Source organism: Cervus canadensis, chromosome 5, assembly GCF_019320065.1.
Source record: "Cervus canadensis isolate Bull #8, Minnesota chromosome 5, ASM1932006v1, whole genome shotgun sequence".
In the NCBI taxonomy this organism is placed as follows: domain Eukaryota; kingdom Metazoa; phylum Chordata; class Mammalia; order Artiodactyla; family Cervidae; genus Cervus; species Cervus canadensis.
The window spans coordinates 13,859,501-13,873,704 of NC_057390.1; the positions used below are offsets into that span (position 1 = coordinate 13,859,501).

General features: G+C 43.0%; 1 protein-coding gene across 8 annotated transcripts in view; it reads right to left on the bottom strand.

Moving 5' to 3' along the window:
• Nucleotides 1–675: 675 nt before the first annotated feature.
• Nucleotides 676–14,204, bottom strand: part of SRD5A2 (steroid 5 alpha-reductase 2) — a 48,212-nt gene continuing 34,683 nt past the window's right edge. For 2 of the 8 annotated variants that reach the window (XM_043468250.1, XM_043468252.1), the window contains 3 exons: nucleotides 11,587–11,688; nucleotides 8,779–8,929; nucleotides 678–3,033 (listed from right to left, as the gene is read on the bottom strand). In XM_043468250.1, the coding sequence (XP_043324185.1) occupies nucleotides 2,967–3,033; nucleotides 8,779–8,929; nucleotides 11,587–11,688 (320 nt within the window). In that variant the 3' untranslated portion in view covers nucleotides 678–2,966. Of the gene's footprint in view, nucleotides 3,034–8,778; nucleotides 8,930–11,586; nucleotides 11,689–14,204 lie in introns of all 8 variants that reach the window. The other 6 variants (XM_043468255.1, XR_006269384.1, XR_006269383.1 and 3 more) reach the window with 6 other exon arrangements.

The window sequence follows — 14,204 nt, forward strand, 5'->3', positions numbered from 1 at the left end:
ACCGTATTTTTGTTGCGCTTCAGTGTTAGGAGAAAGGGGAAATATGTTTAGGGATGAGCATACCTTCAGACTTTTATTGTATTCCTTCTGCATGCATATCCTAGACCTAAACAGAGAAATCGAGTTAAAAACAGTAGCCCTAGAGCCCTGAGAATACTTCAGTTATCAACGGAATATTTAAAATTACACGAAGTTGGGACTTCCCTGGGGGTCCAGTGGTTAAGACTTCACCTCCCAATGCAGGCAGTGCTAGTTCAATTCCTGGTCAGGGAGCTAAGAGCCGACATGCCTTGCAGCCAAAAAACCCAAAGCATAAGAAACTGTAACAACAATAGCAATAACAAAATCAGAGCATAAACTAGAAGCAATATTGTAATAAATTCAATAAAGACTTTAAAAATGGTCCACATCAAAAAAAAAAATCTAAAAACAAATAAAATTATATGAAGTTTATTCTACCCTATATTTAAATTAAGAAAGTCCTTGATCATGATAAATTGTAATTATGAGTTTCTTAAATTTCAAACATGCGAGTTAGACCTAAGCATAATAAATCAGTTGTCCTAAACAAAATTCTAAAGAGCACCCTCTAGTGGCAAGAACATGAAATTGCTGAACAGCAGTTTTCCTTCTGAGATTGCACACACTGAGCAAATAATAGCTACCATTTATTGAGCATTTATTACAAATCACGGACTGGTCTGGGTATTATATATAGTAATAAGATAAAGGATTTCATAAAGGCAGTTTTAAGTGTTGCAGAGAGAACTGGAAGTCATTTCACAGAGGCCAACCTACACCTTAAGATTGATTTCACTGAGCGTGGTTTCCCCACTCCCCGGTGAATTCCTGAACACTTGGAGGGGCATCCAGCCTTAGTACATTCTCCTGCGCCTTTATTGCACCTGCTTGGAGTTCTAAGCTGTGGTTGACAAGCTCTATAAGTCATATTTCTCTTTTATTTTCAGCTCAGGGCCCTGAATTTCAAGTTGGCAAAATAGAGAAGGAAGAAAGGAAGCAGCACTGAGGGAAAACAAAACAAAACAAACAAACAAAAAAACACAGAATAAAAGGGAACAAACACAGCTCAACACCTTATAAAAATATTTATAAGTTTGGGGATCTTTTAATTAAAAAAAACTTACTTATCCATAATTTGAGAGTTATTTAAACAGCAAAACATGTGTATAAATGATTACAATTTGTATTTTTCAGTCATATACATCTTCAGATCTTTTGAGTGTCCTGTGTATTTTAGCTAGTGAATTTCTGCACTTAGCACTACATAGGATGAAACTGGTGCTCACTTCTCAAAGAGATTTGCTAAAGATTACCAATGCTGGACACAAACCTAGACCTGCAGAGACAAATATCATCATGTATTCTGATTAGGAGGGTTCAGTCCCTTCCTTAGAGAGCCCAAAGTTTCAGCATCCACTTGAGAGTGACACCCCTCTCCACTGAGGTTGCAAATTCTGATGTCTACCAGCTGACCAGTCCCAGTTCTTGGCAGGCTCCACAGGCCCAGATTCTCCAATGTTCTAAAAGAAACTGGAAAATGAAGAAACCTCCTAATTTTTAAATTTTGGAAACTTTTAATGTAAAAAGAAAAAGAAAACCAAACTATGTGTAAAACACTGTTGGGGCCAAACAAAGCAGGTTGTCTGCCTAGAAGTGTCCTGGTTGTGAATTCCAGCCTCGGCTCCCAGGACTTCTAAGGACTGAGGTTCAAGGCACCTCTAGGGGATTCCTTCTTGAACAGATCCTGAGGACTGTGGTGCAGAAACTCCAGAAGGGAAGAGATGCTGGGTGCTTCTGAGATGCTTCACCATCACTGTACACATCTGGTCAAGGGAAACAGCATACACTCTAACTCGGTACTTTCCATTGTCTGACACTCTCGTTATTTGGCTATTTCCACCAGTTTCCAGGGCTTCTCTTGTGGCTCAGATGGTAAAGAATCCGCCTGCAATGCAGGAGACCTGGGTTCAATTCCTGGGTTGGGAAGATCCCCTGGAGAAGGGCATGGCAACCCACTCCAGTATTCTTGCCTGAAGAATCCCCATGGACAGAGGAGTCTGGTGGGCTATAGTCCATGGGGTCACAAAGAGACAGACACGACTGAGCAACTAAGCACATACACACACCAGTTTCCAAAACCATGAGAGTTTGCAGTCTATATGTAAAATACTTTCTCTCTCCCTCTGTGGTCAACCAGAGTCATCTCTTCTTCTTTGTGGTCATTAAAACCTGACCTTTGGTAAAATCCACACCAGTTATCTGTGTTAGCCTGTGTATGGTGTCTCTAATGGGGACTGTGAAATCTTCAGGAACACAGAGCCACTAAGACAATGCACAAATTTGAAATGGGGTCAATGTATTGTTGCATCTTCAGCAGAATGAAGAGAGGGCTCCTCTGCTCAAAGTCTACTTAATCATGTCACATCTTTCATAATTAACTAAGGAAAAGGAAGAGGTGAGTAGGTTTTCATTTGGGAGGAGAATTGCTCTGGGTCTGTGCAGCTTCGGAATTTAAATTGCTGCTAATTTGTATAGGAGTCAAACGTGTACTTTAATAAATTCTATAAGCAATGCCCTCAACTCAAAGCTTTCTCAACTGCAGAAGTCTTAACACTGATACAGAGTAGGTATAAAGCCACATGTACTTGGGCCATTCAAAAGAAAAAACACATAGGGAAGTTTGCACTTTATAGGAGGAATAGCTAAGAAGCAGGTATCTCTGCATTAAAAGGTGGGGCCTTATTCTTCAACAGGAGAGCAGCACAGAGACCCCCAGGGGGGTGGGAGGAGACACTAGGGGGGCCCATGCAGACTCCTCAGGCCAGCTGCCAGGACACCACACTATTATTACACATACACAGTGGGACTTTAAAAGTTACAGGTTCAGCAGCTTGATGGTTTTCAACAGGATCATGGGAGCTTTGTTCCCTTGTTCTTTGGTTTCTTTAAAAGATGAATGGAATGAGGGCTCTCCGAGACTTGGGGTAGTCATCAAACATCTTGAGGTAGAATCTAAAAGACAAAAGAGGAATAATTATAAATACAATCAAGCAGTGGTCAGTAGTTGAGGTTTGATCTGTTTGAAGTCCCTGTTACAAATCAGCCTGGAGTTATTTGGGACTTGACTTTTCCAGGTGGCCATCTGTCTATCTTCTTCCTCGCTCCAGCATCCTATCTCTTGCAAATGTTGAAGCTTCTCATGTTGGGAAAGAAAAAACAATAGCCAGAGACCGGCAGTAGTGGCTGTACCACATGATAAGCGTACCTGATGCCACTGAGTTATATGTTTAATATGGTTAAAATGGGAAATTTTGTTATGTATATTTTACCCAGTAAAGAATATATAATAGCCAGAAAGAAGTACTCAGTGGATTCAACTGAGGCATACAGGAACCAGAGATCCCAAAGAGCATGGTCAAGGCTAACTCTAGAGAACTGGTTAGGTTCCCAGGTAAAATATCCCTTCACAAGGCCTGGGGGAATGCCAAAAGAAAAAAAAAAAAAAAAGTTACCTTGTATTGTCTATTGAATTGTGTGTCCTCCAAAACATAGGCTGAGCTTCTAACTTCCAGTACCTGAGAAGGTGACCTTATTTTGAAAATAGGGTCATTGCAGATATAACTTATTAAGATAAGGTCATCCTGGAGCAGGGTGGGCCCTTAATCCAATCTGACTGTTGTTCTCATGAGAAGGGAAAGAAGAGACAGAGACAGACACACAGTGGGGGAAAGCCTTGTGAAGACAGAGGCAGGGATGACAGGGATGCAGCTACAAGCCACGAACACCAAGGAATGCCGGCCACTGCCAGAAGCTAGGAAGAGACGAGGAAGGATTCTTCCCTTCAGCCTTCAGAGAGTGTACTCCTCCCACACCTTGATTTCAGACTTCTGCCTCCAGAACTGTGAGAGAATACATTTCGGTTCTTTAAGCCACTCAGTTCCTCTCTGGGCAGTCAAGGGAAACTAATACGTCTTGTAAAAATGGCTTTCTCTTTAAGTGACCAGGCTGTTCTCTTAACTAGGTGAAGCTGGTATCTTAAGTTATCGTTAAGTGGATACACTCTGTTCAAGTATCATAGTTTGAAAGGGCGGGCACACAGTGTTAATATGTCAAGGGAGGTGGCTGGTTTTCCATGCAGTGATGTGGGGTCTGCTGAGCTGCCTTTCACAAACCCCAATGAGCCTTGTAAAAGTGACGCCCTCCAGCCTTCCCTCTGAAGCAGTCAACACAGCAGGACAGGGCCTCAGTTGGGATTTTGCTGTCGCCCCAGCTAGAGCCCTCTGGTAGAACTGCTGCCTCCCTGACCAGGCCCAGCACAGTCCACACTCAGCAGTCTTCTACTGACTGCTGCCCTGTCCCTACCCCACTTCTCTGACTCTGGTGGGCAACAGGCCTACCTGAATGGGGGAGAATTATTTCACTCACCCCCTTCCAGGCTGGGGACCCCACCGGGGCCCTTCTCTACCAAGCCCAGGAGAGGGTAGGAATGAGTTATGAGCAGAGCTGCTGTTTCATTCATTTCTAGAAGGTCTCTGCATAAATCCCATTCCAAGGAAAAGAGCCCACTCTTAGTTAAGACTTCAAGGCTATGAAATTGATCATTAGTTGGACTAAAATGTTTATGCAGGAGCCTAAGAGTTTCCTTCAGTGTCCTGATTCCAAGCCCGTTCTCCCTTTGGGCATCCTCCCCACCTCCCTGCCCCACTCTGTGTCCAGGAACAACAGGCTTTCTCTTTCCTCTAGTCCCACTTCAGAAAAGGGATCTGAAACTTGTCTTTAAGGCCTAATAGCAATTTAGTGTGTATTTCTTTCCCTTTCAGAGATACTTAAATTTTTGTCCCCACCCTATCGCGGGTGTAGGGATTAGGAGGGAGGTGGAAGCTGATAAAACTTCAAGCTAGACAATAGTAGGTGAATGCTAAGTCTCTTCAGTCATGTCCAATTCTTTGTGACCCTATGAACTATAGCCTGCCAGGCTCCTCTGTCCACGGGAGAAGGGTCTATCTCCTGCAGTTCCCAGAATTCCCCAGGAGGTGGCACAGCCCTGAAAGTGTCCCACACACAGGTATCACACAGAATGGCTGGCCTATCTTCCCAGGAGAAATAAACACAGAAAGAATGAAGAGACAGAGCCAAAGCAAAAACACCACCCAGCTGTGGATGTGACTGGTGATGGAAGTAAAGTCCGATGCTGTAAAAAGCAACATTGCATAGGAACCTGAAATGTTACGTCCATGAATCAAGGTAAATTGGAAGTGGTCAAACAGGAGATGGCAAGAGTAAACATTAACATTTTAGGAATCAGTGAACCAAAATGGATTGGAATAGGTGAATTTAATTCAGATGACCATCATATCTACTACTGTGGGCAAGTATCCCTTAGAAGAAACGGAGTAGCCCTCACAGACAACAAAAGAGCCCAAAATGCAGTTCTTGGGTACAATCTCAAAAATGACAGAATGATCTCTGTTAATATCCAAGGCAAACCATCCAATATCACATTAATCCAAGTCTGTGCCCCAACAAGCAATGCCAAAGAGGTTGAACTTGAATGGTTCTATGAAGACCTACAAGACCTTCTAGAACTAACACCTAAAAAAAGATGTCCTTTTCATCAGAGGGGACTGGAATGCAAAACTAGGAAGTCAAAAAATACCTGAAGTAACAGGCAAATTTGACCTTGGACTACAAAATGAAGCAGGGCAAAGGCTAACAGAGTTTTGCCAAGTGAACGCACTGCTCATAGCAAACACCCTCTTCCAACACCACAAGAGAAAACTCTACACGTGGACATCACCAGATGATCAATGCCAAAATCAGATTGATTGTACTTTGCAGCCAAAGATGGAGAAGCTCCAAACAGTCAGCAAAAACAAGACCTGGAGCTGACTGTGACTCAGATCATGAACCCCTTACTGAAAAATTCAGACTTAAATTGAAGAAAGTAGGGAAAACCACTAGACCATTCAGGTATGACCTCAATCAAATCCCTTATGATTATACAGTGGAAGTGACAAATAGATTAAAAGGATTAGATCTTATAGACAGAGTGCCTGAATAACTATGGATGGAGGTTTGTGACATTGTACAAGAGGTAGGGGTCAAGACCATCCCCAAGAAAAAGAAATGCAAATAGGCAAAACGGTTGTCTGAGGAGGCCTTATGAATAGCTGAGAAAAGAAGAGAAGCTAAAGGCAAAAGAGAAAAGGAAAGATATACCCATCTGAATGCAGTGTTCCAAAGAATAACAAGGAGAAAGCCCTCCTCACTGATCAATGCAAAGAAATAGAGGAAAACAACAGAATGGGAATGACCAGAGATCTCTTCAAGAAAATTAGAGATACCAAGGGAACTTTTCATGCAAAGATGGGCACAATAAAGGACAGAAATGGTATGGACCTCACAGAAGCAGAAGATATTAAGAAGAGGTGGCAAGAACACACAGAAGAACTATACAAAAAAGATCTTCATGACCCAGATAACCACAGTGGTGTGATCACTCACCTAGAGTCAGACATCCTGGAATACAAAGTCAAGTGGGCCTTAGGAAGCATCACTACGAACAAAGTTAGTGAATGTGATGGAATACCAGTTGAGCTATTTAAAATCCTGAAAGATGATGCTGTGAAAGTGCTGCACTCAATATGCCAGCAAATTTGGAAAACTCAGCAGTGGCCACAGGACTGGAAAAGGTCAGTTTTCATTCCACTCCCAAAGAAAGGCAATGCCAAAGAATGTTCAAACTACTGCACAATTGCACTCATCTCACACACTAGCAAAATAATGCTCAAAATTCTCCAAGACAGACTTCAACAGTATGTGAAATTTGAACTTCCAGATGTTCAAGCTGGATTTAGAAATGGCAGAGGAACCAGAGGTCAAATTGCCAACATCTGTTGGATCATCAAAAAAGCAAGAGAGTTCCAGAAAAATATCTACTTCTGCTTTATTGACTATGCCAAAGACTTTGACTGTGTGGATCACAACAAACTGTGGGAAATTCTTCAAGAGATGGAAATACCATACCACCTGACCTGCCTCCTGAGAAACCTGTATGCAGGTCAAGAAGCAACAGTTAGAACTGAACATGGAACAACAGACTGGTTCCAAATCGGGAAAGAAGTACATATATTGTCATCCTGCTTATTTAACTGATATGCAGAGTACACCATTTGAAATATCAGGCTGGACAAGGCACAAGCTGGAATCAAGACTGCCAGGAGAAATAGCAATAACCTCAGATACGCAGATGATACCTCCTTTATGGTAGAAAGAGAACTAAAGAGCCTCTTGATGAAAGTGAAAGAGGACAGTGAAAAAGTTGGCTTAAAACTCAACATTCAGAAAACTAAGATCATGGCATCCGGTCCCATCACTTCATTGCAAATAGATGGGGAAACAATGGAAAACAGTGAGAGACTTTATTTTCTTGGGCTCCAAAATCACTGCAGATGGTGACTGCAGTCATGAAATTAAAAGATGCTTGCTCCTTGGGAGAAAAGCTATGACCAACCTAGACAACATATTTAAAAGCAGAGACATTGCTTTGTCAACAAAGGTTCGTCTAGTCAAAGCTATGGTTTTTCCAGCAGTCATGTATGGATGTGAGAGTTGGACTATAAAGAAAACTGAGCACCAAAGAACTGATGCTTTTGAACTGTGGTGTTGGAGAAGACCCTTGAGAGTCCTTTGGAATACAAGGAGATCCAACTAGTCAATCCTAAAATCCTGAATATTCATTGGAAGGGCTGATGTTGAAGCTGAAACTCCAATACTTTGGCCTGATGCGAAGAGTTGACTCATTGGAAGAGACCCTGATGCTGGGAAAGATTGAAGGCAGGAGAAGGGGATGGCAGAGGATGAGATCGTTAGATGGCATCAGCGACTCGATGGATGTGAGTTTGAGCAAGCTCCAGGAGCTGGTGATAGGGAAGCCTGGTGTGCTGCAGTTCATGAGGTCACAAAGAGTCAGACACGACTGAGCAACCGAACTGAACTGAACTGATCTTCCCAGGAAGCCAGCAATGACCTGGGCATGATCCACAGAAGGTGGGGGCAGGGGAAGGAGGAGAGTACCAGAATAAACCCTGGTATTATATATATTCCAAGAAAAGAATTCTGGGGTTTCCAGGGCTCTGTGATTACCTGAACTGTTAGCACAAAACCTAGAATTAAAAATAGCAGCCACACTAGGTTCAGAGCTAGTGCTTTTCCCCACTGACTCTCCATCTGAACTGTGCCTCAGAACTGCCTGGGAAGCTCTGGAAAGTGCAACCCGGGGTCCCACCCATGGAGCACACTTGGGGAGTGTGGCCGAAGTGAACTGAAGCACACCTTGTATCTCCTGACTGTTAACCTGTAGCCCACAGCCAAACAGCAGCCATCGCCAGATAAGCCTCATAGGAGGGCACAGAGCCTGGTCAACTACCTCACGTGGACACTGAGTGCTTCTCTCTGGGAAGCCTTCTTCCACAAGCATGTGGCTTTGCAAGTCGCCTCAGTGCCACTGTCTATGTGGGATTGTTTTTGTTCATAGGAAGGAAAAAAGTGTCACTGCTGCTGTCACCCAGCTAAATTCCAACTTCAGTGAAAATCCGAGACATCAGAATTGACCCATCTGGGTTACTGTGTCAACCTTAACTTGTTAAAAATAAATCTTTTAGGTTTCTAAAAGACCTAAAAGACTCCGTGTTTTAAGAAAAGCCTGTTTGGAGAAGAAAGCTATGTGGATGCGGCCACCTTAATTGAAAAGTTTACCTATGATGATGAAAAGCTCGCAGCCCAAGGAAACAAAGTGAGAAAAATGCAAATGCAAGTGCTGGGAGGGACCAAGAGGCCAGGGCATAGCCGATCCATTCAATGATCTCACCAAGGAAATTGGCTCCAGAAACATACGTGAACAAGCCACCTGTGTGCAGGAAGAATCAACAAGTCAGTCACCTGCGCTCCATTATTGCCATGTTAGAACCCCTTTGCTTTGTTCCAAAACACACAAGGGCACCTAGGTAAATGAGGGGCTGGAGACCGCCTTCAGAATCAGGGGAGTTTGGTGGAATCCTCTTGGGGAGAAGGGAAAACAGTGTCGGCGTCCTGTAGCCCTCAGAACATCCTGGAAGGATGAGGAGTGGCCCAAATCGCTGGACGGGCTCCATCCGGATCTCCAGCAACTGCTGAACCCCTGGCTTGGGGCAGGACAAGGATGAGGTGCAGGAGGTCGGCGCTTGTTTCATTCCGTTAAGTAACATCTCCAACCACCTCTGACCTCAGTCCTTCCCTGGGCACCCACAGTGCCTCAGCCCACAGCACATCCACCATCAAAGTGAAACAACATACTACTGTGAAAATAATAAAAGCCTGAATTGATGTGAGCAGCAGTCCGATTCTGCTTTGGTGTTTGCCCTCCCACTTCTGCAAAGCAGTACACTCCATTCAAGTTTAAGTTCAGAGTGGGAGCTGCAGGGTTTTTCCCTCCTGGAGACTGGTGAAGTCTGTTTCTACTGATTTTAAAGGCTTCCTTTTCTATCCAACCACTATTTCTGATCTCAAAACTGTATCTATAAATCAACATGTTTCTAATGATAGGAAATATATTTACATTCAATATTTCTGCCCCACACTAACCTGGGAAAGCTTCACCCAAAACAATTTTTCTTTCCATACTTATACAAAGAATATTTTGTTTTTAAACCATTATCTAAAATAACTTAATATTGGGTTGGCCAAAAAGTTCATTCAGGTGTTTTGTAAGATGCTACAGAAAAATTCAAATGAACTTTTTGGCCAATCCAATAGTTGGAAACCAACCTTGACAATCTAGCTTTCAAGAATTTTCTCTGCTCTTCTCTGAAGACTTAAAAAATAAAAGACCCTTAAAGTTATCTTCCTTAAGGATGAGACTGCATCAGCGGCTCCTGGCCTATAACTCCCCAGGCCTCAGGAGGAACTACTGGCTGATTGCAAAGAGTCTATGAACAGTCTGTGAATATAGTAAATGGTATACTTCAACCTACAGTATGTTTTGGTTGGATGTAGATACTGAAAGGATGTTAGCCACATTCAAATTCATTTACGTATTGCTGAATTCAAAGTTAGCTTTGTCATTATTTTTTAATCATAGACTAATCAGTGGATATTAGTATGTGCTAACATTATAATTCAGTAATTTTTAAATGTAAATAAAGGGTTGTGTTTACATCAAAAAGGGTAGGAGCCACTGACCTACACAAATATTCACCCAAAAAGCTGGAGAATGATTTGGGTGAATTCACTCCCACCTGCTTATGTGTGAACCTCACACCCTGATTACTTGGGAACAATAGAACTTCAAATATTCTGCACCTTTACCTCTGAAAATGCACTTGTACTTGTAAGGCTTCCCATCCTAAGTTTTGATGAAGTAAACATGGTCCTCTACATGTTAAGAACACTCAAGTGGCGGGGAATAAACAAATGCTACCCCCTTACTGCTCACTAGTTAAGTCTAGTGAGACTTCTTGAAGAGGACAAATGTGTTGGTCATGCATGATTTGGCTTTATTTGCTCACCTAGGAAGGATCAGCACTCTACATACAGATGATTGTTAATTTCTTGTGTCAACTTGACCGGGCCATGTGGTACCCAGATACTTCATTGATCATTATTTCTGGGTATGTCCGTGACAGTGTCAGGATCAAATTAACATTTGAGTCAACAGACTGAGTAAAGCAGATTGTCTCCCCACCCCACGCCCAAACCCCAGATTGAGAGGCATCAATCCTCTGGAGGCTTGAACAGAACAAAAATCGACTGAGGGAGAATTCATTCTCTGGTTTTGAGCTGAACATTGGTTTCCTACACTCAGACTGGAACTTACATGGAAGCTCTCCTAGTTCTCAGGCCTTGAGAACTGGAAATTACACCACCTCTTCTCTGGGGACTCCACCTTGTAGACGGCAGATTCTGGGATTTCTCAACCTCCACAGTCATGTGACCCAATTCCTCATAATAAATCTCTTTATTTATCAGTTGTGTGTGTGTGTTCAGCCGTGTCCAACTCTTTTGCAACCCCATGACTATAGCCCACCAGCGTCCTCTGTCCGTGAGATTTTTCCAGGCAAGAATCCCGGAGTAGGTTGCCATTTCTTCGTCAAGAAGGTGGCCATTTCCTCCTTCCAGGCTCAGGGATTAAACCCCTGTCCTCCTGTGTCTCCTGCATTGGCAGGTGGATTCTTTGTCATTGGGCCACCGGGGAAGCCTATATTCAGTTGGTTCTACTTCTCTGGAGAACGCTAATACAGCACATGATAAACCTGAGTGACAGCCTGCCTCCACCTGACCCCAAAACCCACACTCCCCACACCGAGGGTTTCGTGATCGTGAACCTTCCTGGGGGCTCTTCTCTTGCTCTTTCAGGTTCAGACCAGGAACGCAAATGTACTGTGGGGCAGGATGGGACATGGAGGAGAAGTCAGGGACCTACTGGAATAGATTGCATCATCTGTGCCCTCTCTTTTGTTACTCATAGTGAAATTCCTGGGACAGGCTCTCAAGGAAGAGTGAGAATCTGGAGGGCAGGGGAGATGTTACCTTGTGGAATCCTATAGATGATTTCTCCAGGCTTCCTGAGCTGGCGCAATATATAGTCACTGTGAATGTTGATTCCCATTCCCAAAATGAATAAGAAGACACCTTGGCAAAGAAGAGAGGGAGAAGTTAACAATGTGTGCTGTTTTGGGTGTTTTCTCACAATCAGAGTGGTTTGTTGTTTTGGTTCTTCTTTTTCTTCTTTTTTTTTTTTTTTGGTTTGGTTTGGTTGTTTTCTAAAAAATGAAGGGAACAGCATTTGACCTCGAATTCTAAGAATGATACTAAGGCAAGGTGGGGGAGCAATGTACCCTGGTCCCAAATTTGAATGAAAGAGCTATGCTTTCATAGGCCAAAGACTGAAAATGCACAGTGTCAGGGGATAGAGATGAGTGAGAGAGGAGAGGGAGCCCCCACCATCATCTGACATTTAAATAAATAAGGACAGAAGCAAGTAAGTGAATGAATAAATAGCAAGCCTTCAGCTCATTCAAAGACAATCAAACTATGGTCAGCAAACTTAACCACCAATTCAAATCCCTCCTCCTTGGCCACCCCCACTCTAGAGGCTGGAAGGCTGAGAAGAGGTCTTGTGACCTAGTTCTGCTGAGACAGTGTAAAGAAAAGACTTCTGGAGGTTTCCTTGGAACTCTTGCTTTTCTGATAAAGTGGGCAGGTGGGACCAGTGCCTCTACTGCCTCCCTCTTCCTTCATTGCTAGGTGTGATGCCTGGAGCTACAAGAAATGTCTTGCAACCATGTGGTGACTGTCATGAGGACATGAGATAAATATGTTCAGAACAGTGGAGCAGAAAGTGCTTGGGATCTTAGTGACACCAGGAAGCAACTGAAGGAATACAGAAACCACCTACCTTTGGACAATCTTGTTATGTGAGAAATAGAAATTCTTAATTATTTAAGTTACTAAGAGTTGGTTTAAAGCTCAACATTCAGAAAACTAAGATCATGGCATCCAGTCCCATCACTTCATGGCAAAAAATGGGAAAACAGAGGAAACAGTGGCTGACTTTATTTTGGGGGGCTCCAAAATCATTGCAGATGGTGATTGCAGCCATGACATTAAAAGACGCCTACTCCTTGGAAGGAAAGTTATGACCAACATAGACAGCATATTAAAAAGCAGAGACATTACTTTGTCAACAAAGGTCCAGCTAGTCAAGGCTATGGTTTTTCCAGTGGTCATGTATGGATATGAGAGTTGGACTATAAAGAAAGCTGAGCACTGAAGAATTGATGCTTTTGAACTGTGGTGTTGGAGAAGACTCTTGAGAGTCCCTTGGACTGTAAGGAGATCCAACCAGTCCATCCTAAAGGAGATCAGTCCTGGGTGTTTATTGGAAGAACTGATGTTGAAGCTGAAACTGCAATACTTTGGCCACCTGATACGAAGAGCTGACTCATTTGAAAAGACCCTGCTGCTGGGAAAGATTGAGGGCAGGAGGAGAAGGGGACGACAGAGGATGAAATGGTTGGATGGCATCACTGACTCAATAGACATGAGTCTGGGTGGACTCCGGGAGTTGGTGATGGACAGGGAGGCCTGGCGTGCTGCCATTCATGGGGTCACAAAGAGTCAAACACAACTGAGCGACTGAAATGAACTGAACTGAAGAGCTGGTTTTCTGTGACTTATTGCTCAGAGCACTACTGACTGATGTATCTACTCTTGTGGAAGTAGTTAGAGAGCTTGGCACCTAGCAAACTGCTTTTCACCACTGCACACTCCCCTTCCCCATTCACAGGCACAGAAAGGTCTGAGATGAGGAGCGCCAGGACTGTGCGTGCTAGGTCTTATGCCATAGTTGCCCAAGCCCAGCTCTCAGCCAAGTGTATGTGTGCTGATCAAATTACAACAGGCAAAAAGCAAGAACAATTGAATTAAAAGCAGTCACACCTACTCTCACCTCATTTTCTTTGATATGAAACAATCATTTTTAATCTTGTCTAGTCAAAAGGTTATTATCCTAGAGGGAAGGGGCACCAGTGGAGGGAGCACCAGGGGATGGGAGGGGGGTGGAAAATAGCACACACAGCAATGAAAAAGCAGGCACATTAGATTTGATGTCTGTGTGTCCCTGGACAAGTCACTTAACTTCTCTGAGCCTCGGTTTTCTTATTTGTAAAATGTAGATTCTAATAGCAAATCTTACAAGGATAATATGAGATTCATTCACATGTTTACTCGTTCATTCATTCATTCAAATAACATTTGATGAGATCTTACTATGTACCAAGCGCTGCCTTAAACACCAGGGATGTAATAGTGAGAAAAGCAGTCAAGGTGTCTGTTCTCACAGAAATTACATTTCGGTGGGGAAACACAGAAGTGAATTAAAATAATGAAAAAATTTAAATCACATACCACTACAAAGCAGAAAATCAAAGGAGGATGATGAAACAGAGAGTGAATTGGGGTGGGGAGGAGGTGTCTCTACTTTAGATGAGGTCAACAGGGAAAGCTTTTCTGAAGATTTGGTATCTGCCCTATGATTTGAATAATGAATATACAAAGATCTGTATTTGCGGGAAGAGCTTTCTGGTAGAGGAACTAACAGATGCAAAGGTCCTGAAGATAGTATAGGTTTAGTATGTCTAAGAAAC